General features: G+C 45.8%; 1 protein-coding gene across 3 annotated transcripts in view; it reads right to left on the minus strand.

Annotated features, from left to right (window-relative positions):
- Positions 1-22,731, minus strand: part of LOC119967148 (pleckstrin homology domain interacting protein) — a 322,696-nt gene that overhangs the window by 161,029 nt on the left and 138,936 nt on the right. For all 3 annotated transcript variants that reach the window (XM_038799297.1, XM_038799295.1, XM_038799294.1), the window contains exons 9-10: positions 18,036-18,136; positions 235-305 (exon numbers count right to left, since the gene is read on the minus strand). In XM_038799297.1, the coding sequence (XP_038655225.1) occupies positions 235-305; positions 18,036-18,136 (172 nt within the window). The remainder of the gene's footprint in view (positions 1-234; positions 306-18,035; positions 18,137-22,731) is intronic.

Raw genomic sequence — 22,731 nt, forward strand, 5'->3', positions numbered from 1 at the left:
CTCAGCCGGTACAGGAATTGAACCCTCGCCTCTGGCATCGCTCTGCATCATGAACCAGCTATCTAGCCCTCCAAGCTAAACCAGCCCCTGCCAGTTGCTAACATAAAATATCCCAGGTGTATATTTTAAATTATGAGAGATTATATATTTGACATTTACCTCCACATTGAGTTTTAAAACAATTACTGTCACTCAGATCTCGCTTAAGGATCAACATCCTCAAATGTCACTTACCAGCACTGAAAGAAGAACAGATCATTTGGACCCCTGGCCTTGGTCGCTCAGTAAATTTAATTGGCCGATGGCTGTATTAAAAACAGAACATTAAAGGATTATCATTATGGTGGTCTTAACCAACATGTCTTATTTCAAACTGAGGCATAACACATTTTCTATTTACTTTGGAGAGAATTTTTTGCTCCTGGACATTAATATTATTTAAAGTGAAATTTGGCATCAGCAGCAATCATTAATATTGATTTTAAAAATAATTCCCATGTCAATGTCAAATTTTTATAAAATTAACCACTCAGGTGACATTTCTGAACAGGCTATTGGAATGACACACTTCAACGCTAATGTAAGAACAGTCTTCTGGTACAAGGGGCTGGATTCTCCAGTGCCCCTGCCGTGTGTTTCTCGGCAATGCGCCATTCACTAGCGGCAGGATTCTCTACTGCCGCCGCTTGTTAATGGGTCCCATTAAAGCCACCCCACGCCACCAGGAAACCCGTGGGCGGGGGTGCGCTGGCAGCGGCAACAGAGAATCTGAACGGCCAGAGAATCCCTGCCAAGAACTGAAAGAAACTCAAAGTTTGATATAATCTTTTTTTTTTTAAACTTCATGAATTCTAGTCATGAAAGGAAAACTTTTAAAATACAATGCAAAATTGTTAATAAAGGAGGAGTAGAAGCAGAACAATAAAGTACTCCTGTCCATCACACAAGCTATAAGGATACAGGACAATAAGCCGTTGTAGAATTGAAATTGGTGAATATTGTCTGTGGTCCTCACAAAACGAATATTTCACCCAAACAGAATAATGTATTGAACCGATACATTTTAGCATCTTCAACTCAAAGAAATTATAATTAAAATATTAGATCAATGTTCTAATAACCACCAATAAGATCACATTTCCAGCAGAAACTGGAGTTTGAGCTTTTTCCAGCTCCGGAGATAACACCTTTTTTAATGACATGAGTTACCTCAGGCATTTTGAACAGAAGGGAACGGGAACTGATATCTTAGAGACATAGAGGTTTACAGCATGAAAACAGGCCCTTTGGCCCAACTTGTCCATCCCAGTTTTTACCACTAAGCTAGTCCCAATTGCCCACATTTGTGCTGCTTCTATACCTGTCTTTCCCATATAACTGAGTTGATGTTTTTTACAAGACAAAATTGTACTCGCCTCTACGACTGCCTCTGGCAGTTCGTTCCAGACACTCATCACCCTCCATGTGAAAAAATTGCCCCTCTGGACCCTTTTGTATCTCTCCCCTCAAACCTATGCCCTCTAGTTTTAGATTTCCCTACCTTTGGGAAAAGATGTTGACTATCTACCTTGGGCTGGATTCTCCAATTTTGAGGCTATGTTCCCATGCTGGCGTGGGAACAGTGGCGTTTTACAACAGAAAAGATAGAGTAAAACGGCCACCGATCCTCCGTTTAGCTGGGTGCTAGCAGCGAGGCAGCGTAGAGCACCGGCTCGAGCTGCCGATACGGCCCGGAGAATTGCTGGGTCCGTGGCCGCACATGCTCACTGCGGCGGCTCCCCGTGCAACATGGCGCCGGCCGCTCGCGGACCCGGCCTGCAAAATAGTGCTTCCCCTTTGGCCGGCTCGCGCACCCCTCCCCCCCCCCCCCCCCCCCCCCCCCCCCACCCTGTCATAGTTCCCCTGCCCGCGGATTGACCCTCCCCTAACTGTAGTGGTGCTGGACTGAGGTTGCAGCCGCCATGTCGAGTTCCCGGCGGATGAGACCACATGCGACCGACGGCGTCCAAGTACGCTGTTTTGGACGGGCGGAGCATTGCGAAAGCGACACCGCCCCCAATTTGGTCGTGAACGGAGATTCTCCGGCCGATCGCCGAACGCGATCTATGCCATTCATTATTTTATCGAACTCTATAAGATCACCCCTAAGCCTCCCACGCGTCAGGGAAAATAAGTCCTAGTCTATCCAGCCTCTCCTTATAACTCAAACCATCAAGTCCCGGGAGCATCCTCGTAAATCTTTTCTGCACTCTTCATTACGCAACATAATCTTGCTCCTTTACTAATGTGTGACACTGATTCTTAGAAATTGCAACCACAACTTTAAATGTCAGGGGCTACACATGCACGGAGATGGGCACAGACTGACAGGCACACACTGTTGGGTTGCAAATCAGACTCCAAACTGGTTTATAAAAGCAGAGCTAAATGGCAGTACAAACACGATGCGGTGGGGGGGGGGGGGGGGGATAAAAGAGTTTACAACTGTTCTCGCCAACGGCGAACCCCGCTGTGCGTTTCCCAGCGGTGGGGATGGATTCAATGGGAAATCCTAATGACAGCGGCGGGACAAGAACATTCCGCCACCAGACAATAGCGGACCACCTCCTGAAGCAAGAAACACACCGTGTGTGTGTGGGGGGGGGGGGGGGAAGAGAGAGAGAGAGAGAGAGAGAGAGAGAGAGAGAGAGAGAGAGAGAGCGCGAATGTGGAAAATCCCCCCAGTAAGATGTCGTTCCTATTCTTTCAATTGCTCCTGTATTAGGTTTCATAACCATTAGAAAGCTGGACAATAGATAATGAGCTGGTTCCAAGTATCTTTGCATTGTTACATTATTTTACTTCACATTACAGGAATGACGCACTGAGCTGACTCAACAAATTTAATGAGTCAGAGTAGGAGGCAGTTCATTCAATGCCATTTTGAAGAATTCAAGAAAAAGTTATACATATTTCGAGGAGCATGTGGTAATCAAATTTAAGCAGCCTGGATTTTGTATTTCCAGTGGTTTCCCAAACCATATTGCAGATTTCTGGGAAACTCTGACTCACATTAATTCTGGAAAACACTAAAGAATTTGAATAGTCAGTCCATGAGCCAGCAAACATTCAAAGACATTTGCAGTCAGATCAACTGTTCTTCCAGCAAAGATTATAAACATGTTCAGCAGCAGCTTGAACAGATAAAAAATAGATCAATTTGTTTAGGATCCTATCAAGTCAAGTGATCAGCAGGTTTGGTTTTCATGAAAACGTTAAAGTCCTTTTTTTAACCCTACCTATTGAAAGTTAGCACATACTTTTTTAAAAATTGAGCACATGCTCAGGGGCTGGAATTCTCCACCGCTTCAGGAACTCTGCTACAAGCGGCGGAGAATCCTGCGTCCGGCAGAAAACGGGGTCGGCACCGAGAGCGAGGTTTGCGCCCCGCACCAGCGGGTGGATGCAAATAGGTCATTAATGTCCATTTGCATACTATTAACGCACCGAGCACCATATTCTCCTTGCCCCGGTGATACTCCGGTCCTCTGGGATGGGAATCACATGGGCGAGAATTGGTACAAATCTTGACAAGCACAGCCCTGACATGCTGTGGGCCAAGGGTCAACTTTTTGAGAGTTGCCCTAAAGTCCAGCAGAGGGCTACCCTCTCCAACAATACAAGATCTGCTCACTCCATCGCCACTAGATACCCTCCACAACCAGCGATCCCCTAATTAAAGCTTCTACACACATCCAATCCTGATGCATTGTTCCAATCATCTCCCTTCAGAAGTAGTCAGCTGTGAAACTAACAGAAAGCAATTAACTCTCTTTGATGTGGTCCTGGAGCTTCAAACATTGGCATAAACATTGGTTAGTTTCACAGCTGGCTACTTCAAAGTCATTCAGGCGTGAAGGGAGATGAATGAAACAATGCTGACAGCTGGGTGTGTGTGGAAGCTGTCAATCACAGCCCAGTAAAATCAATATCACAGAAACGAATGAAAGGCTTACAGATTAAAGGTCTGCAGAGGTTTAAACCGAGCTGACTTTCTCTCTTTCTAGGAATTGACAAGTGCAGCCTCATGTGTCAGCAGGTGTATTGCCCAGGTGAGTGTTAAAGCAGTGCCGTACTCCCTGCCATGCAAAAAATTGCATGGCTAAGGATTGGGAATTGCTATCCGATTTGTATTCCCCAGACAATTCAGCCAAGTTGGGAGAACATAGGGCGAAATTCTTCGGTCTCCGATGCCAAAATCGCTTTTGCCGGTCGGCCAGAGAATCCCCGTTTGAGTCGGAATCGGGGACATTTCGTGGTGCCGCCCCCTCCAACACAACGTACCCTAGGAGTACGCGCACACCATATTGACGTCCACTGACCCCGACCAGCCGAGTTTCTGACGGCGTGGGAATTTGTCAGGGACTCGGCGTGGCAGCTGCGGACTCAGTCCAGCGACACCACAGTGGGGGGGGGGGGGGGCCTGATCCACGGGCAGGGGTAACTTTGGCAGGGGTTGGGGCACTATTTGGCAGGCCGGGGCCGGGGCCGCGCGCGTTGTCACGGACCCGACAATTCTCTGTCCGTATCGGCAGCTGGAGCCGGGTGCTCTACACTGTCTGCCTGCTAGCCCCCCACCAGACAGGATCGGTGGCCGTTTTGCATCGATTTTTCAGTTGTAAAACGCCACTGTTATCTCAGGACATAGCCTGACAATCGGAGAATCCAGCCCATAGTCTCCCAAATGGAGAATCCTGCCCCTGGTCTCGTCCATAATTTCTAATATAAATGCCCATCAAAATTGACCATCACTTTGACCAAAATCTCCTGTCCTCATTCGCGGCCAGAATTTTCCAGTGCCGCTATGCTTTGGCTGGAAAGCCAAATTTTCCGTTCTCTCTCACAGACAGGGCCAGAGAATTCCTCCTATTGAATGGGAGGCACACAACCAAAATAAACCTTAAGCATACGATGATGTTTAAACATAAAGTGAATATTTTTCAGTGACATTTAAGATACAGAAGGTCATTCAGTGACCTCCTCTCAGCTCAGACATTTGCCACGTTACACAAAGGCAGTAGGTACCAAACAGCCACTCCGGCCAGAGAACAGTCTAACCAAGACAGTGATCAAACCACCAATCAGGTCAGAGAACAGTCTTACCAAGCCAGTAATCAAACAGCCAAGCCAAAGATGTGCAGGTTTGGTAGATTGGCCATGCTCAACATTGTCCCTTGTTTTCCAAAGATGTGCAGGTTAGGTGGGGCGGTGGGGATGGGGCAGGGAAGTGGGACAAATTAGAGTGCTCTTTCAGAGGGTCAGTGCAGAATCGATGAGCCGAATAGCCTCCTTCTGCACTGTAGGGAGTCTATGATTCTACGAAGTGTCAGAAGAGTTGCCGGCAATCACAGTCAGAGAAATCTCAGAACAGTTGGGGAGAATCAATTCAGGCGAGAAAGGGAAAACACAAAGAGCTTTAAGAGTTGTATATCATGTTATTAGAGCTTCAGTACTCAATCTAACAAATTAGTACCCACTGGTTAGTTGAACCAAAGTCAAAAGATGAAGAATGAATCCAAAGGAAGATTGCTCGGGATGATGACAGATTCTCACTTAGGTTTAAGAGCTCAAGAACTCAATTGTACTGCTAAGTACAGACCTGGAGTCACATGTAGGTCAGAGCAGGTAAGGATGACAGATTTCCTTCCCTAAAGGACATTAGTGAACCAGGCGGATTTTTACAACAATTGACAATGGTTTCATGCTCACTTTTCAACTTTAATTCCAGATTTTTATTGAACTTAAATTTTGTGGCGGGATTTGAACCCGGGTCCCCAGAGCATGACTCTGGGTCTCTGGATTACTCGTCCAGCGACAATACCACGACACCAATGACTCCCCCAAAGTGCCTCCCTTAAGTGCCTGTTGTAATATCAGTATCTTATAAAAATGCTGGCTGTACAGACTTGGACATTGATTAGATTTGTATTCTTTGTCTAGCAAGAGTGAATTAGTTCGGGCAGCACGGTGGCCTAGTGGTTAGCACAGCAGCCTCACGGCGCTGAGGTCCCAGGTTCGATCCCGGCACAGGGTCACTGTCCGTCTGGAGTTTGCACGTTCTCCCCATGTCTGCGTGGGTTTCACCCCCACAACCCAAAAAAATGTGCAGAGTAGGTGGATTGGCCACACTAAATTGACCCTTAATTGGAAAAAATAATTGGGTAATCTAAATTTTAAAAAAAATAGTGAATTAGTTCTCTTCACACAAGTTATATAGTTTTATCAAGATTGATTGACCCCAGACATACCAGTAGGAATTAAATATCTCTAAATGACTAAATTATCATTATATATTTCTTAGACATACTTGGTAAATTTCAAATCTAGTTTGTATGCATGAGGAAGGAGAAAAGACAAAAATTGGTCTGAATGATGAATATTGGAAAAGATTCTTAGGGGCAGGATTTACTCACATTTGGAAACAAATAGACTTATTAGTGGTTGGCGGCATGGCTTTGTGGAGGGGAGGTCGTGCCTCACTAACTTGATCGAGTTTTATGAGGAGATGACAAAAATAATTGATGAATGAAGGGCAGTGGGTGGTGTCTACATGGACATCAGTAAAGCCTTTGACAAAGTCCTTCATGGTAGACTGGTACAAAAGGTGAAGTCACATGGGACCAGAGCTGAGCTGGCAAGATACACAACTGGCTCGGTCATAGAAGACAGAGGGTAGCGGTGGAGGGGTGCGTTTCTGAATGGAAGGCTGTGGCTAGTGGTGTTCCGCAGGAATCAATGCTGGGACCTTAGTTGTTCATAGTATATATAAATGTTCTGGAGGAAAATGTAGCTGCTCTGAAAACACAAAGATTGGTGAAGTTGCAGATAGTGAAGAGGACTGTCAGAGGATGCAGCAGGATATAGATCAGTTGGTGATTTGGGCAGAGAAATGGCATATGGAGTTTAATCTGGACAAATGTGGAAGGTCTAATGCAAGTGGGAATTGTACAGTAAGTGGTAGAACCCGGAGGAGTATTGGCAGGCAGAGAGATCTGGGCGTACAGGTCCACAGATCACCGAATGTGGCAAAGCAGGTGGATAAGGCAGTCAAGAAGGCATACGAAATGCTTGTCTTCATTGGTTGGGACATTGAGTATAAAAAGTGTCATGTCAAGAAACTTGGTTAGGCCACATTTGGAATAGTGTGTACAATTCTGGTTACTACACTACCAAAAGGATGTGGATGTTTTGGAGAAGGTAAAGAAGAGGTTTACCAGAACATTGCCTGCTCTGCAGGGTATTAACTATGAGGAGAGGTTGGATAAACTCGGATTGTTTTCACTGGAACGACGGAGGTTGAGGGGCAACCAGATAGAGGTTTACAAAATTATGAGTTGCATGGACAGTGTGGATAGTCAGACGTTTTTTCCCCAGGGTGGAAAAGTCAATGACTAGAAGACATGGGCTTAAGAGCAGGAGGGAAAGTTTAGAGGAGATGTGCGATGCAAGTTTCTTTTACAGAGGGTGGTGAGTAGAACACGCTGCTAGGGGAGGTGGTGGAAGCAGCTACAATAGCAGTGTTTAAGTGGCACCTTAACAAATACATGAATAGGATGGGAATAAAGGGATATGGAAGTGGTTTTAGTTTAGACAGGCATCATGATCGGAGCAGGCTTGGAGGGCCAAAGGGCCTGTTCCTTTGCTGCACTGTTCTTTGTTCTTTGATACTGCTTGCCATATTTGGACTAAACATCTGAAGATCTGAAAGTATATTAGAGAAACATGGAATGTATTAAATCATGTACACTACTTACCCTGCACTTTTTTAAACAGAAGCCATGCCCAAAGATTAGTGAGTTTGCTGAAGATGTAACCAATTGTATGAAAACAGAGAAAATGAAGCAGCTTGGATAGAATGCTAACTGATAGACAAGAAGCAAGAGATTAGGGTTATGAGTGCTGTTCAAGTTCGTGAAAGATTGTAAGTGGTATGCTCCAGGTCACAATGCTGGGTTCACATTTATTCTCAAGGATTATCTAGATCATAAGAGCACAATATCAAATTATTTTAGTGACATAAAAGTAGTGCAATCAGCACTGTGGACAAAACGTCTTTAAGGGCACGTGGACAAATTATTAGAGCGGTAGAAGATGCAATTTACTGCAGATGTGTGTGAAATGATGCATGTTGAATGTAAAACCACATAGAATACACTCAATCAAAATATATAAAAAGAGAATTGGAGGCGCAAGTAGATAATGCGTTGAAAATAAAGGTACAGGAAAATTAACGATTAAAAGGCCAATACCAATTTGGGCTTTATAAACAAAAGCTGAGAGCACAAAAGCAAAGAGGCTAGAATTTTATTTATTTTTTACAAGATAGGTTGGTCACAGTTAGAGCACTGCATGCAGTTTTGAACACCCCGTTGCAAAAAGAACATTTAAGCCACAAAGGCATACAGCAGGATTTCATCAGGAGTGAGAAATTATGAGAGAAAGAGAAAGAGAGAGAGAGAGAGAAAGGAGAAGCTATTCTCACCGGCAGGATCTTCCGGTTCCGGTGGCGGCGAACCCCTGCCAGGTTCCCGATGGCAGGGGGTGGCCGAGAAACACGCCGCCAGGAGTGGAGAAGAGAGAGGAGAGACGCGGTAAGTCTCTCCGCCAAATAATAATGAGGGTTCATCGATTTCAAACACTTACCAAGAGATTCAGAGAAATTATTTAAAATGTCCTTACACAGAGGTGTTAAAACATGGAAGGCTTTCTCAAAAGAAACCGATGTGGCAGAGATCACTACATTTTTAATGGTTTGGGATAAATATTTGAAGCAGAGGAAGGTTTAAAGCTATTGGAAAAGAAGAGAGGTTGGATTCATTTAGTTTGCTGGAACAAATGGATTGAGTGGCATTCCTCTGAGATGTAGACCTTGATGGAATTACTCAGGAAAGTATTGCCTCAAAAAATGAATATCTCACACACTTGGAAATAGACTTTTTCTTAATACTGGGAGGGTTTTCATTAAAACTAAATCTTCATTCTGATGTGAAGAGCAGACGATCATGGTAAAAATTTGTATGGCCGGAATTAGCGAGATGACTGGTTTGCAAACATGCTAACTCAAATTCAATCAAAAATCCTGGCGCATATTTGAAATTTATCCCTGGACCACCCATCATTAAAACATGTAAATGCTATTATCATAGATACATAAATACATAGAAGATAGGAGCAGGAGGAGACCTTTTGGCCCTTCGAGCCTGCTCCGCCATTCATCACGATCATGGCTGATCATCCAACTCAATAGCCTAATCCTGCTGGTTCTAGACACACCCATCATTGGTAACATCTTCCCTGCATCTACCCTATCTAGCCCTGTTAGAATTTTATAAGTCTCTATGAGATTCCCCCATATTCTTCTGAACTCGAGCGAGAACAATCCCAACCTAGTTAATCACTTTACCCTTCATAATAAAACCTGGAATAAAAAGGTGACACCATTAATGGTGCCATAAAACTACTGGGTTGCTGTATAAAAATCAATCTGGTTTAGTGGTGCCCTTGAAAATCTGCCATTCTTACCTGGTGTAGTCTACAGTTGATATCAGACGTACAACCCTACTCTTAACTGCCCTGTGACATGACCAGCATCAGGATGGGAAATAAATGCTGACCAACAGACCAACCATGGCTTACAAACTAAATAAAGGCTATTATTAGGTCCAAAGAGGAGTCATATAAAGTTGCGAGAAAAGTAGAAAGCCTGAAGATTGGGAAAAGTTCAGGATCCAGCAAAAGAGGACCAGGTGATTGACTAAGTTGGGAACAATAGTCTCCAAGTAAACTTGAAATGAAAAATGAAATGAAAATCGCTTATTGTCACAAGTAGGCTTCAAATGAAGTTACTGTGAAAAGCCCCTAGTCGCCACATTCCGACGCCTGTTCGGGGAGGCTGTTACGGGAATCGAACCGTACTGCTGGCCTGCCTTGGTCTGCTTTCAAAGTCAGCGATTTAGCCCTGTGCTAAGCAGCCCCTTGACTTACAAATAAACTTACAAATAATATAACAATGGACTGCAAAAGCTTCTATAAATGTGTAAAAAGAAAATGATTGATGAAAAATGTAGGTCTCTTACATTTCAAAACAAGATAATTTACAATGGAGAACTACGAAATGGCAGAGCAATTAATAATATTAATAATCACTTACTGTCACAAGTAGGCTTCAATGAAGTTACTGTGGAAAGCCCCTAGTCGCCACATTCCGGCGCCTGTTCGGGGAGGCCGGTACGGGAATTGAACCCGAGCTGCTGGCATTGTTCTGCATTACAAACCAGCTGTTTAGCCCAGTGTGCTAAACCAGCCCCCAATGAAATAACTCCTTTAGTTTTTGTCTTCATGGAGGAAGACACAAATAACTTCTTAGAAATGCTAAGGAACCAAGAATCTAATAAGAAGGAGGAATCAAAGGAAATTAGCATTACACTAAAAGAAAGTGTTGCAGAATTAATAGATCTGAAAACTGATACCCACCACCTGATAATCTACATCCCAGGGTACTAAGGGAAGTGGTGGCCATGGAAATAATGGAAGCGTTGGATGTAATTTTCCAAAATTCTGTAGATTCTGGGACCCTCCCAGCAGATTGGAGGGTGGCAAAGGTAACTCCGTTATTTAAAAAGGGAGGGGAGCAAAAACATGGAATTACAGACTGGTTAGACTATCAACAGCAGGGAGAATATTAAAGTCCATTATAAATGATGCGATAAAAGGACGCTTCGGAAGCATTAATGGGATTAGACAAAGTCAACATGGATTTATGAAAGGGAAACCATGTGTGACCACCGTCCCAGAGTTTTTTGAGGACATAACTAGTAGAATAGGTATGAGTGAACCAGTGGACGTTATGTTTTGAGATTTTGAAAATGAAATTACATGAAAATCGCTTATTGTCACATGTAGACTTCAAATGAAGTTACTGTGAAAAGCCCCTAGTCGCTACATTCCGGCGCCTGTTCGGGGAGGCTGGCACGGGAATTGAACCCGCGCTGCTGGCTTTGTTCTGCTTTACAAGCCAGCTGTTTAGTGCGATTATCAGAAAGCTTTTGATCAAATCCCACATAAGAGGTAATGAACAAAATTTTTTATTTTTTTATTTTTTTTCAAATTTGGAGTAGCCAATTATTTTTTTCCAATTAAGGGGCAATTTAGCGTGGCCAATCCACCTAGCCTGCACATCTTTTGTGTTGTGGGGATGAAACCCACGCAGACACGGGGAGAATGTGCAAACTCCACACGGACAGTGACCCAGGGCCAGGATTCGAACCCGGGTCCTCAGCGCCGTAGGCACCGTAACCACTGTGCCACCGTGCTTAGGTAAGGAGACCAAAACTGCACACAATACTCCAGCTGTCGTCACATGTAATTTGGGGTAACATATTGGCATGGATTGAGAATTGATTAACAGACAGAAATAAATGGGATTTACGAAGCGGTAGGCAGTGACAAGTGGAGTCACAGAAGGATCACTGCTTGGGCTTCAGTATTCACAATACATATCAATAATTTAGGTACAGGAACCAAAATGTAATATTTTCACGTTTGCTGACGACATGAAACTTGGTGGAAATGTGAGTGGTGAGGATACGAAGAGGGTTTAAGGGGCTGGTTTAGCTCAGTGGGTTAAACAGCTGGTTTGTGATGCAGAACAAGGCCAGCAGCACAGGTTCAATTATGAATTCTCTCTCTGTGTACCCGAACAAGTGCCGGAATGTGGCGACTCGGGGCTTTTCACAGTAACTTCATTGCAGTGTTAATGTAAGCCTACTTGTGACAATAAAAAGATTATTATTGTTATTTTGACAAGTTGAGTGAATGAGCAAATACATCGCAGATGCAGTACATCGTGGATCAAAGTGAATCTATCCACTTCGGACGGAGAAACAGAATAGCAGAGTATTATTTAGATGGTGATAGATTGGGAAAGTTGAAGTACAAAGGGGCCTCGGTGTTCTTGTATACCAGTCACTGAAAAAAAAATGCAGGTACAGCAAGCAGTTAGGAAGGGAAATGGTATGTTGGGCTTTATTGCAAGAGGAAGTGAATACAGGAGCATGGATATCTTACTGTATCTGTACAGGACCTTGGTGAGACGACAGCTGGAGTATTGTGTGCAGTTTTGGTCTCCTTACCTAAGCAAGAATATACTTGCCATAGAAGGAGTGCAGTGAAGGTTCATTAGACTGATTCCTGGGATGGCAGGATTGTCGTACGAGGATTGGGTTGACTAAACAAAGAACAATACCACGCAGGAACAGGCCCTTCAAGCCTGCGCCGATCACGTGTCCTATCTAGACCAACCACTTGATTCCTTCTATCCCCCATCTGTTCATATGTCTATCCAGATAAGTCTTAAAGGTCGCTAACGTATCTGCCTCAACCACCTCACTTGGTAGTTCATTCCAGGCCACCATCACCCTGTGTGCAAAAAACTTCCCCCCGCACATCTCCACCGAACTTACACCCCCTCACCTTGAACTTGTGCCTCCTTGTATTTTTCAATTCCACTCCATATCCAAACCCCTAATAATTAAATAAAGTTCTATCAGGTCGCCCCACAGCCTCCATCTCTCTTGGGAGAAGAATCCCATTTTATTCAATCTCTCCTCATAGCGAATACCCTCCATACCAGGCAACATCCTGGTAAACCTTTTCTGTACTCTCTCCAAAGCCTCCACATCCTTCTGGTAGTGTGGTGACCAAAATTGGACACAGTATTCCAAATGTGGCCTAACCAACATTCTATATAACTAACATAATTTTTGAGCTTTTATACTCGGCACCCGGTCCTATAAAGACAAGCATGACATATGCTTTCTTTACCACCATTTCCATCTGTGGACCTGCACGCCAAGATCTCTCTGTGTGTCTCTATGCTCCTGATGGTTCTGCCATCTGATGGGCAGCACGGTAGCATTGTGGATAGCACAATTGCTGCACAGCTCCAGGGTCCCAGATTTGATTCCGGCTTGGGTCACTGTCTGTGCGGAGTCTGCACCTCCTCCCCGTGTGTGTGTGGGTTTCCTCCGGGTGCTCTGGTTTCCTCCCACAGTCCAAAGATGTGCAGGTTAGGTGGATTAGCCATGATAAATTGCCCTTAGTGTCCAAAATTGCCCCTAGTGTTGAGTGGGGTTACTGGGTTATGGGGATAGGGTGGATGTGTTGACCTTGGGTAGGGTGCTCGTTCCAAGAGCCGGTGCAGACTCGATGAGCCGAATGGCGTTTCCTTCTGAATTGGATTGACCAAAAAAGCATCACCTCGCATTTGTCTGGATTAAATTTCATCTGCCATTTCTCTGCCCAAGTTTGCAGCCTATCTATATCCTGTTGTATTCTCTGACGATCTTCATCACTATCGGCAACTCCTGCAATCTTAGTATCATCTGCAACTTGCTAACCAGATCCGCTATGTTTTCTTCCAAGTCATTTATATATATTAGAAAGAGCAGAGGTCCCAGTACTGATCCCTGCGGAACACCACTAGTGACAGACCTCCATTCAGAAAAACACCCTTCCACTGCTACCCTCTGTCTTCTATGGCCATGCCAGTTCTGTATCCATCCAGAAAGTTCACCCCTGACCCCATGTGATTTAATCTTTTACACCAGCCTGTCATGAGGGACCTTATCAAATGCTTTACTAAAGTTCATGTAGACAACATCCACAGCCTTTCCCTCATCAATCATTTTTGTCACCTCCTCAAAAAACACAATTAAATTAGTGAGACATGACTTCCCGCATACAAAACCATGCTGTCTGTCGCTAACAAGACCATTCACTTCAAAATGTGCAAAGATCCTGGGCGAGATTCTCCAACCCCCCCGCCAGGTCGGAGAATCGCCGTGGGGCGGCGTGAATCCCGCCTCGCCGCTCCAACACGGGCTGCCAAATACTCCGGCGCCGGTTTTTTTTGCAGTGGCGGGGATCGCGCCGCGCTGGTTGGGGGCCGTTGGTAGTGGACCCCCTGGCGATTCTCCGCACCCAGATGGGCCGAACGGTCGCCTGTTTTCGGCTAGTTCTGCCAGCGTGGAATAGACCAAATCCGTATCGGCGGGATCTGCCTCTCAGGGCGGCCTTTGGAGTCCTCAGGGGAACGTCGGGGGATCCGGCACCGGGGGGGGGCCCAGGCTGGCCTGATCCGCGATTGGGGCCCACCGATCTGCGGTCGGGCCTGTGCCGTGGGGGCACTCTTTCCCTCCGCCCCAGCCTGTGTAAAGCAACGCTATGGCCGCGCGGAGAAGAAACCCCCTGCGCATGCGCAGGAATCACGCCAGCGGTTCTGGGAACACGCTGGCACTCCTGCGCATGTGGCAACTTGCGCTGGCCGGCGGAGGCCCTTCGGCGCCGGTTGGCGCGGCGCCAACCACTCCAGCACCGGCCTAGCCCCCGAAGGTGCGGAGGGTTCCACACCTTCCGAGCGGCCCATCGCCGGAGTGGTTCATGCCACTCTTTGGCGCCAGTACGGCCCACCCCGCCGGACACCAGAGAATCCTGGCCACTATCTCTGAGAATCTTTTCCAACAATTTCACTATCACTGACAACAGGCTCAATGATTTATAGTTAACCTGGTTATCCTTGCAACCCGTCTTAAATAACGGTACAACATTGGCTACCCTCCAATCCTCTGGGATCTCACCTATGGCCAACAAGGACACAGATTTCTGTTAGATGCCCAGTGATTTCATCTCTTGTCTCCCTCAGTAATCTGGGGTAGATGCCATCTGGCACTGAGGATTTATCTACCTTAATGCTTTTTAACACACCTAACACTTCCTCCCTCGTAATAACAACTTGTTCTAAAGTGTTTACACATCCCTCTGAGACACCACCAATCAACGTGTCCATCTCCTTTGTGAATACAGATGCAAAATACTCATTAAGAATCTCACTTACTTCCTTTGGTTCTACACATAATTTTCCTCCTTTGTCCTTGAGTGCATCAACTCTTTCTCTAGCTACCCTGTGTTCACTGGAAGCTGGAAGAATGAGAGGGGATCTAATTGAAATGCATGAAATTCTGACAGGGTTGGACAGATTGGATGCAAGGATGTTGTTTCCTTTGGCTCGGTGTCTAGAAAAAGGAGGTCACATTCTCAGGATAGGGGGGGTATCCACTTAGGACTGAGAGGAGGGGAAACTTCTTCACTCAAAGGGTGGTGAACTTGTGGAATTCTCCACCACAGAAGGCTGTGGAGCAAAGTCACTGAATACATTTCAGAAGGAAACAGATAGATTTCAGGAGTCCAAAGATGTCAAGGATAAAGGGCAGAAATATGGTGCTGAGATAGAGGATCAGCCGTGATCATACTGACTGGCAGAGCAGACTTGAAGGGCTGAATAGCCTACTCCTGCTCGTATTTTCTATGTTTCTATGTGAGGATAGGTAGGGAAGTCAACTATGAAGAGGATATAAAGAATCGCCAAAAGGAGTGGGCAAAATTCTGGCAGATGGAGTATAATGTGGGAACATATGAACTTATCCACTTGGTCAAAAAGAATAAAAATGCAGTACAGTATTTAAATTTAGACAAATACGGTACAAAGGGATTTGAGTGTCTTTGTACACGAATCAGACAGACATGCGGAGAACATGCAGACTCTGCACAGACAGTGGCCCAGGCTGGGAATCGAGCCCAGGTCCATGACACTGTGAAGCAACAGTGCTAACCACTTGGCTACTGTGCCGCATATAAAAGGAGAGCTGTTTTGCTGCAATTGTAAAGGGCGTTGTTCATAGAATCCCTACAATGCAGGAGGCCATTCGACCCATCGAGTCTGCACCGGCCCTTGAGAAGAGCACCCTACTTAAGCCCATGTCTTCAGCCTATCAGCATAACCCAGTAGCCCTACCTCACCTTTTTGAAACTAAGAGGCAATTCAGCATGGCCAATCCACCTAACCTGCACATCTTTGGACTGCGGGAGGAAACTGGAGCGCCCAAAGGAAGCCCACGCAGAAACGGGGAGAACGTGCAAACTCCGCAACGTCACCCGAGGCTTGAATTAAACCCGAGACCCTGGAGTTGAGGCAGCAGTGCTAACCACTGTGCCACCATGTCACCCACATGTTGTCAATCACGAATCAAGGATATAGAAAGTAGACAGGGAAAATGAACTTCATGCCACAATCAGATCAGCCAGAGTCTTATCAAATGGCTAAGCAGGTTTGAGTGGCTGAATGGACTATTCTTGCTCTAAATTCGTATGTTCATATGTACAGGCAGAGTAATCCAGCCAGCAAAAAAACCAGTGGTGTCTGAAAACTGGACATTTTTTCTTGCACGGCACTGCCTTGACCCCACCTGGCAGAGCGTGGTGAAGTTCGAGGAGTTGCTGATATTTTCCAGGCTCCAGCGAACGTTGACCCCACCGAGCCACTGCAGATGTGGTGGAGACAGCCATACCCCGGAAGAACATTAAACGTTTGCAGAATCTAACCAGGTAGAATATCTAGCTATTTATTGTACTGGTGGGCAGGAAACAAGCCTATTCTTGCTGCACCAGATGGGGCGGTATTCTCCCCTGGTCCCGGCGTAGCGTAGTGGCGCCAACCACTCCGGCGTCGGGCCTCCCCAAAGGTGCGGAATTCTCCGCACCTTTAGGGGCTAGGCCCGGGCCGGAGTGGCTCCCGCTCCGCCGACTGGTGCCAACGGCCTTTGGTGCCACGCCGACCGGCATCGGAGCTAGCCGAAAGGCCTTCATTGGTCGGCGTGAGTCCGTGCATGCGCCGGAGCGTCAGCGGCTGCTGACGTCACCACCGGCGCATGCGCGGTGGAGGGGGTCTCTTTCGCCTCTGCCATGGTGGAGGCCGTGGCGGCGGCAGAAGAAAAAGAGTGCCCCCATGGCACAGGCCCGCCCGCCGATCGGTGGGCCCCAATCGCGGGCCAGGCCACCGTGGGGGCACCCCCAGGGGTCCGATCGCCCCGCGCCCCCCCCACAGGACCCCGGGGCCTGCTCGCGCCGCCGGCACAGAGGTGGTTTAAACTACGTTAGCGAGAGAGGCCTGACAGCGGCGGGACTTCGGCCCATCACCATCGGAGAAACACCGCGGGGTGCCCGCCGACTGGCGGGGCGCGATTCCCGCCCCCGCCGATTCCCGGGTGGCGGAGAATTCCGGCCACGCTGGCGTGGGATTTACGAAGGCCCCGGAATCGGGGGGGTGGGCGCGGAGAATTCTGCCCATGGTACCTATACTGTGTTTTGTTGCCTTTAAGGCCATCCAAATTGAACCCCACAGGCTTAAATTCAAATATAGCACTTGATTCCTAAAAGCCTTTAAAGTTCCATAGGCACTGGCTAGCATCTTGCAGCTGGATCAAGTCAGTTCAAAGAGAGTTCGGACTGAATTGAAGATTACTGTACAATCTTGCATGAATAAAAAAAAAAAATCTTAGTTACATTGACAGGGTATTTTTAGAATAATTTCAGTTCATTGATCTTTCCTCAGTTTAAACAGGGTGCACTGATATAGGGAAGTGGGGGGGAGAGGTTATTGAAACCAATGCGGGAGAAGTTAATTAATATCAGCAGGGATATGGCCATTAACCTAAAGTGCCTTGCAATCAGATTAGTTGCTTTTCCTCCATGCCCTATTCACTGAATTAAGGCATTCCGATTTTTTTACCCTGCAAACCAACAAGTTCCGAAATCCGGCATGGACCTGGCACTGAGGTTACCGGATTTGAGATACTCTACCTTTCTTTTTGTACGTGAATGGATTATGCGAACTGATGAAAAAATTTCAAACTGGGGTCGTTCAAATGGAAAGGCCTCCTGTGGCGTTATATTAAAATTGCTCAATTCAAACAATCGTGTTAATTCAATAATTCTTCCAGAAGAAAATGGCTTTGAGTTAACTGATGTAACCCACATTATTCTGTTCTGTTGAACTCCAGACTTTTAAATACCAAAATATGTCAAGAGCAATCAATTACAAAATATTATTTGCTTTAAGAAACTCTACTATCTATTTTTGAAAAGAAAGCACATCTCCTTACCTAAATTTGTACATGCCAGCATCCCACTGCCAGAAACAAACTGTGCCATCTGCTCCTGTGGAAGACAGGAATCTCATAGAGCCAGTGCACATTGGCGAAAACTGCAAAAGAAGGTTAAAAGGGTTAGCATCAAGCAACATACAAAAGCATATTTCATTGCCGAAATGTGCAACATGATTCAGCATAAAACATTTGTTAACTACGGACGATAAAAGTGGACTAGTTATAAAATCAATTTTCTCACTACCTTCCCCAAGAAGGTTCCAGATGCAGTTGTTTTCAGCCACTTTCACCATTCAATATTCTAACCACTAAGGCAGCAGGGCTCTGACAGGCAGGGAGGAAGAGTTATTGTTAGCGACTGTGTGAACAAACAAGCTCACTTGGCACCAAAATCCAGTTGAGAAAGATACTTGGCCGAACAGGTGGGGTTACAGTGGTGGGGCACCAAAATTGGCCTCAGTTTCCTTAAGCCAGGGAGTTTTCTTTTTTAAAAACTCAGCCAAATGCTCATGGTCACAACCGGAGACATTTGGCGTCATCCTGCCGGGAGCCGATTTATCGTCACATATACCGAGGTATGGGGAAAAGTATTATTCTGCGTACAGTCCAAACAGATTGTTCCATACATGGAAAAAACATAGGACATACATAAGGGGACAGCATGGTAGTAGTTTTAGCATAGTTGTTTCACGGCTCCAGGGTCCCAGGTTCGATTCCCGGCTTGGGTCACTGCCTGTGCGGAGTCTGCACGTTCTCCCTGCGTCTGCGTGGGTTTCCTCCGGGTGCTCCGGTTTCCTCCCACCGTCCAAAGATGTGCAGGTTAGGTGGATTGGCTGTGCTAAATTTCCCTTAGTGTCCAAAAAAGGTTAGATGGGGTTACAAGGATAGGGTGGAGGTGTGGGGATAGGGTGGAGGTATGGGCTTAGGTAGGGTGCTCTTTCCAAGGGCCGGTGCAGACTCGATGGGCCGAATGGCCTCCTTCTGCACTGTAAATTCTCTGATTCTATGATAAATACACAATGTAAATACATTGACACAGGCGTCGGTTGAAGCATACAGAGTGCAGTACTACTCAGTAGAGTAGAAGTGTGAAGAGATCAGATCAGTCCATACGAGACTCATTCAGGAGTCTGGTAACAGCAGGGAAGAAGCTGTTTTCGAACCTGTCAGTGCATGTTCTCAGACTTTTGTACCTCCTGCCCGATGGAAGAGATGGGAAGTGAAAACAACCCAGATGAGAGGGATCTTTGATAATGCTGCCCTCTCTCCCAATGCAGCGGGAGGTGTAGACAGAGTGTGAGGCAATTTAATACAAGAATGAAACTGTTAAATTTGCCATACTGGAGGACCAGGATAAGTGCCTGCAGAAGACAAGTACATGGATAAGGATTTAAGAAGCAGATGAAGGGCTCCCACTGTTAAGGTGCAGCAGTCAGAAGACAATTTATTGCTGGAGATGCTTTGGCTATGATCAGATCAGTAAGAAAGAGTAGGATCGGGTACGGCAATCCAAACATGCTGAGCAATGGAACAGAAGTACTGGAGGAAGTACTGGATGTGATCAACCATGCCAACAGTTGCAGAAAGATCCAGAGAGATAATGAACAATGGTCATAGTCATGGTATTGCATCATACATCGAGTACAGAAACAGGTCATTCTGTCCAACAAATCCATGCTGGTGCATATGTTCCATACAAGCTTCCTCTCATCCTTATTCATCGAACACTGTCAACATACCCATTTATTCCTCTCTCCCTCAAATTTCTCTGTAAATTCATCTATCCTAATCCTCTCAATCAGCCTTGTGTAAGCACTGGGTAAAGATATGCTACTCCTGAATTTTCTATTGGAATTATTAGTGAGCAGATTGTACTTTTGACTCTAGAATGTAATTTTGACATTTTGTTAAGAGTTATTATAAATAAATTATTTTTTATTGTCACAAGTAGGCTTACATTAACACTGCAATGAAGTTACTGCGAAAAGCCCCTAGTCGCCACATTCGGGCACCTGTTCGGGTACACAGAGAGAGACTTCAGAATTCTCAGCTGGTACGGGAATTGAACCCGCGCTGCTGGCCTCGTTCTGCAACACAAACCAGCTGTCTAGCCCAGAGCTAAAACAGCCCCACTCTATTTTCAGACTGTAGGAAAACATAAGTGAGATAGATATGGCCGTGCAGTTTGGAGATAACATCATAATCGAGGTCTAGAAAGAAAAGGAAGATTCAAGGTGGAGAGATCATTTGCAAGAAAAAAGGGATCAACCTGCTATTTCTTTTGAACAAGAGAGTGATGAAGGCAGATTTGACAGGGAGAGACAGTACCCAAGGAAACATAACCATCTTTGACTGCCCATATACAGTTACTATCTGCATTAATTTCAGATGGTGATGTTTTCCAAAACATCACCAAAAGTTGAAGGTGAGTTATACTGAGTGAACCCATTGGTTTCACAAAGCTCCTTCCATGTCAACTATATACAAAATCAAGAGATGCAGATCCTTCATTCATAAGTTCTTTAAAATCCCAGGTAAAATCATCTGATGAAAGGTCAACAGCCTGAAACTTTGGATGCAATTTTTCTACGTGTTGCGCCCGGTGCTGACCTCATTGCGCCGGGAGCAATGCCGGAGAGGTCCAAATCAGGCATTGCGCTGGGCACAGAATTGTGCACGACTCACGTAGTCTGCGGCACCCGACACAATCTGCGACCAATGAGCGCACGATCCAGATAGTCATATTTAAATGAGCCTAAATATCTGCGGCCTATTTGATGCTGCATTTTCCTGGCACCCAGGAGTCACTGGCCGCACTGGCAAGGACTTAACCGGGCACCTATTAGTACTGGTCTCCACAGGTGGAGACTTGACGTGATGGCCACTCTGGGGGTCTCCGAGGACATTGGAGCTGCCTAGCTTGTCAGGGCAGGGCAATCTTGGAGAAGCTGGTCTCACCAGCGAGTTCAGCTCCCCACTGTTGAAAAAATTTCTAAGTGTGGGCTACACCGTGAAGAAACTCCCCAAAGCCTAAAAACCAACTAAGTGTGGACGAATCCAGGTCTGGGATCACCCTCTAATAGCCGATGGAAAACACCACGCCAAACTGGCCCAAAATGATGCACAGGTAATTTATTTGGCTGCATCACGCCCTTTAACTCATGTTTCGCCTTCTACAGACGCTGCCTGGCCTGCTGAGTATTTCCGACATCTCTTTTTTATTTCAGAAATATTAATCGGCATGTGCAAATTAATTCTATTTTGTTCTTCCTAGCCTGTGTTTCCAGAATAACATCCTGCTTTGAATATTTTAGTTTTCCACAAATTAATACTCGCTTAAAAAATGTCAGTAAAAAAACATCCAAGCATAGTCTCGATTTGAAAGGCTTTGGGCTACAGTTTTGGACGGTGTTGGAGGGACTTTATAGCTATCATATTGTGTCCGTGGAGCTAAAATTACAGTTTTTGCACTAAGCTCTTCAGGTTTAAACTGCGCTCATTGTATTGACTGATCTTGCTAAAATCTCAGTTGTAAACTCCTGCAACCATTTTCCCGGACAAGAAGTTGACAAAGCTGCTGCATTCCTCAGATCCAGAAACAATTCCTCAGGCTCCCTAACAGCAGTGTTGCACCTCGATTGAAAAAAAAAGAGCAGAGGGAAAAACCCAGCAGCCAAAGATCAGTCAACCTCATGTCAGTGCTGCAAGGGACTTTTAGAGACAATGAGCCTCGACACAATTAACTGTTATTTGACAAACCATGGGCGAATCGATGAAAGCCAGCGCGGATTTGTTAACGGCAATGTCCAACTAACTTGATCAAGTTATTTGATGGAGTAACAAAGGCGATAGATGAGGGTGGTGCGATTACTGTTGTGTATAAAAGGTGAATGACGAAGTACCACAAGCATTTTTAAAGCCCATGGGAGTAAAGCAGCAGCATGGGTGTAAAATTTATTAAGGATAGAAAATAAAGATGGGCTGAGTGGCTCTTCAGACCAACTCCATTGTGGTGACCCCAAGGAACCACTATTTTCTTTTGTTATATATATTAATGACCTAAACTTGGGGACAGAGGGAACAAAGTTCACAGATAATTTGAAACTCAAAGGATGTAAATGCCTTAGAGGTGTGCAAAGCAGATTGACCAGAACCATATCAGGGTGAAATGATTCAATTATAGGGGGAGATTTGAAAAGCTGGGTTTTCTTCCTCAGGCAACAGCATGTTAAGAGACTTCATGGAGGTGTTCAAAATATAATAGAATAGAATCCCCACTGTACAGAAGGAGGCCATTCAGCCCATCAAGTCTGTACCAACCCTCTGAAAGAGCTCGCTACCCAGTACCGCTCCCCCACCCTATTCCTCTAACCCCACCTAACCTTTAGACACCAAGGGGAAATTTTGCATGCTCAATCCACCTGACCCGCACACCTTTGCATTTTCTTTCATTGGGTAAATAAAGATGACATTGTTTCCCGTGGCCGAGGTGTTGGTCGTCAGAAGGCACAGATTTAAGGGGCAGGAGTCTCCGACCCCACGCCGGGTTGGAGAATCGCCGTGCCGGTCGGCGGCATAAATTAGAGTAGGGACTTATCGGCGGGACCTGGTTGCGCAGGCGGCCTTCAGGGTCCTCGGGGGGGGATCTGGCTCCGGGAGGTGCCCCCACGGTGGATGGCCCGCGATCGGGGCC

This window comes from Scyliorhinus canicula, chromosome 6 (assembly GCF_902713615.1).
Source record: "Scyliorhinus canicula chromosome 6, sScyCan1.1, whole genome shotgun sequence".
Taxonomy (NCBI): Eukaryota; Metazoa; Chordata; class Chondrichthyes; order Carcharhiniformes; family Scyliorhinidae; genus Scyliorhinus; species Scyliorhinus canicula.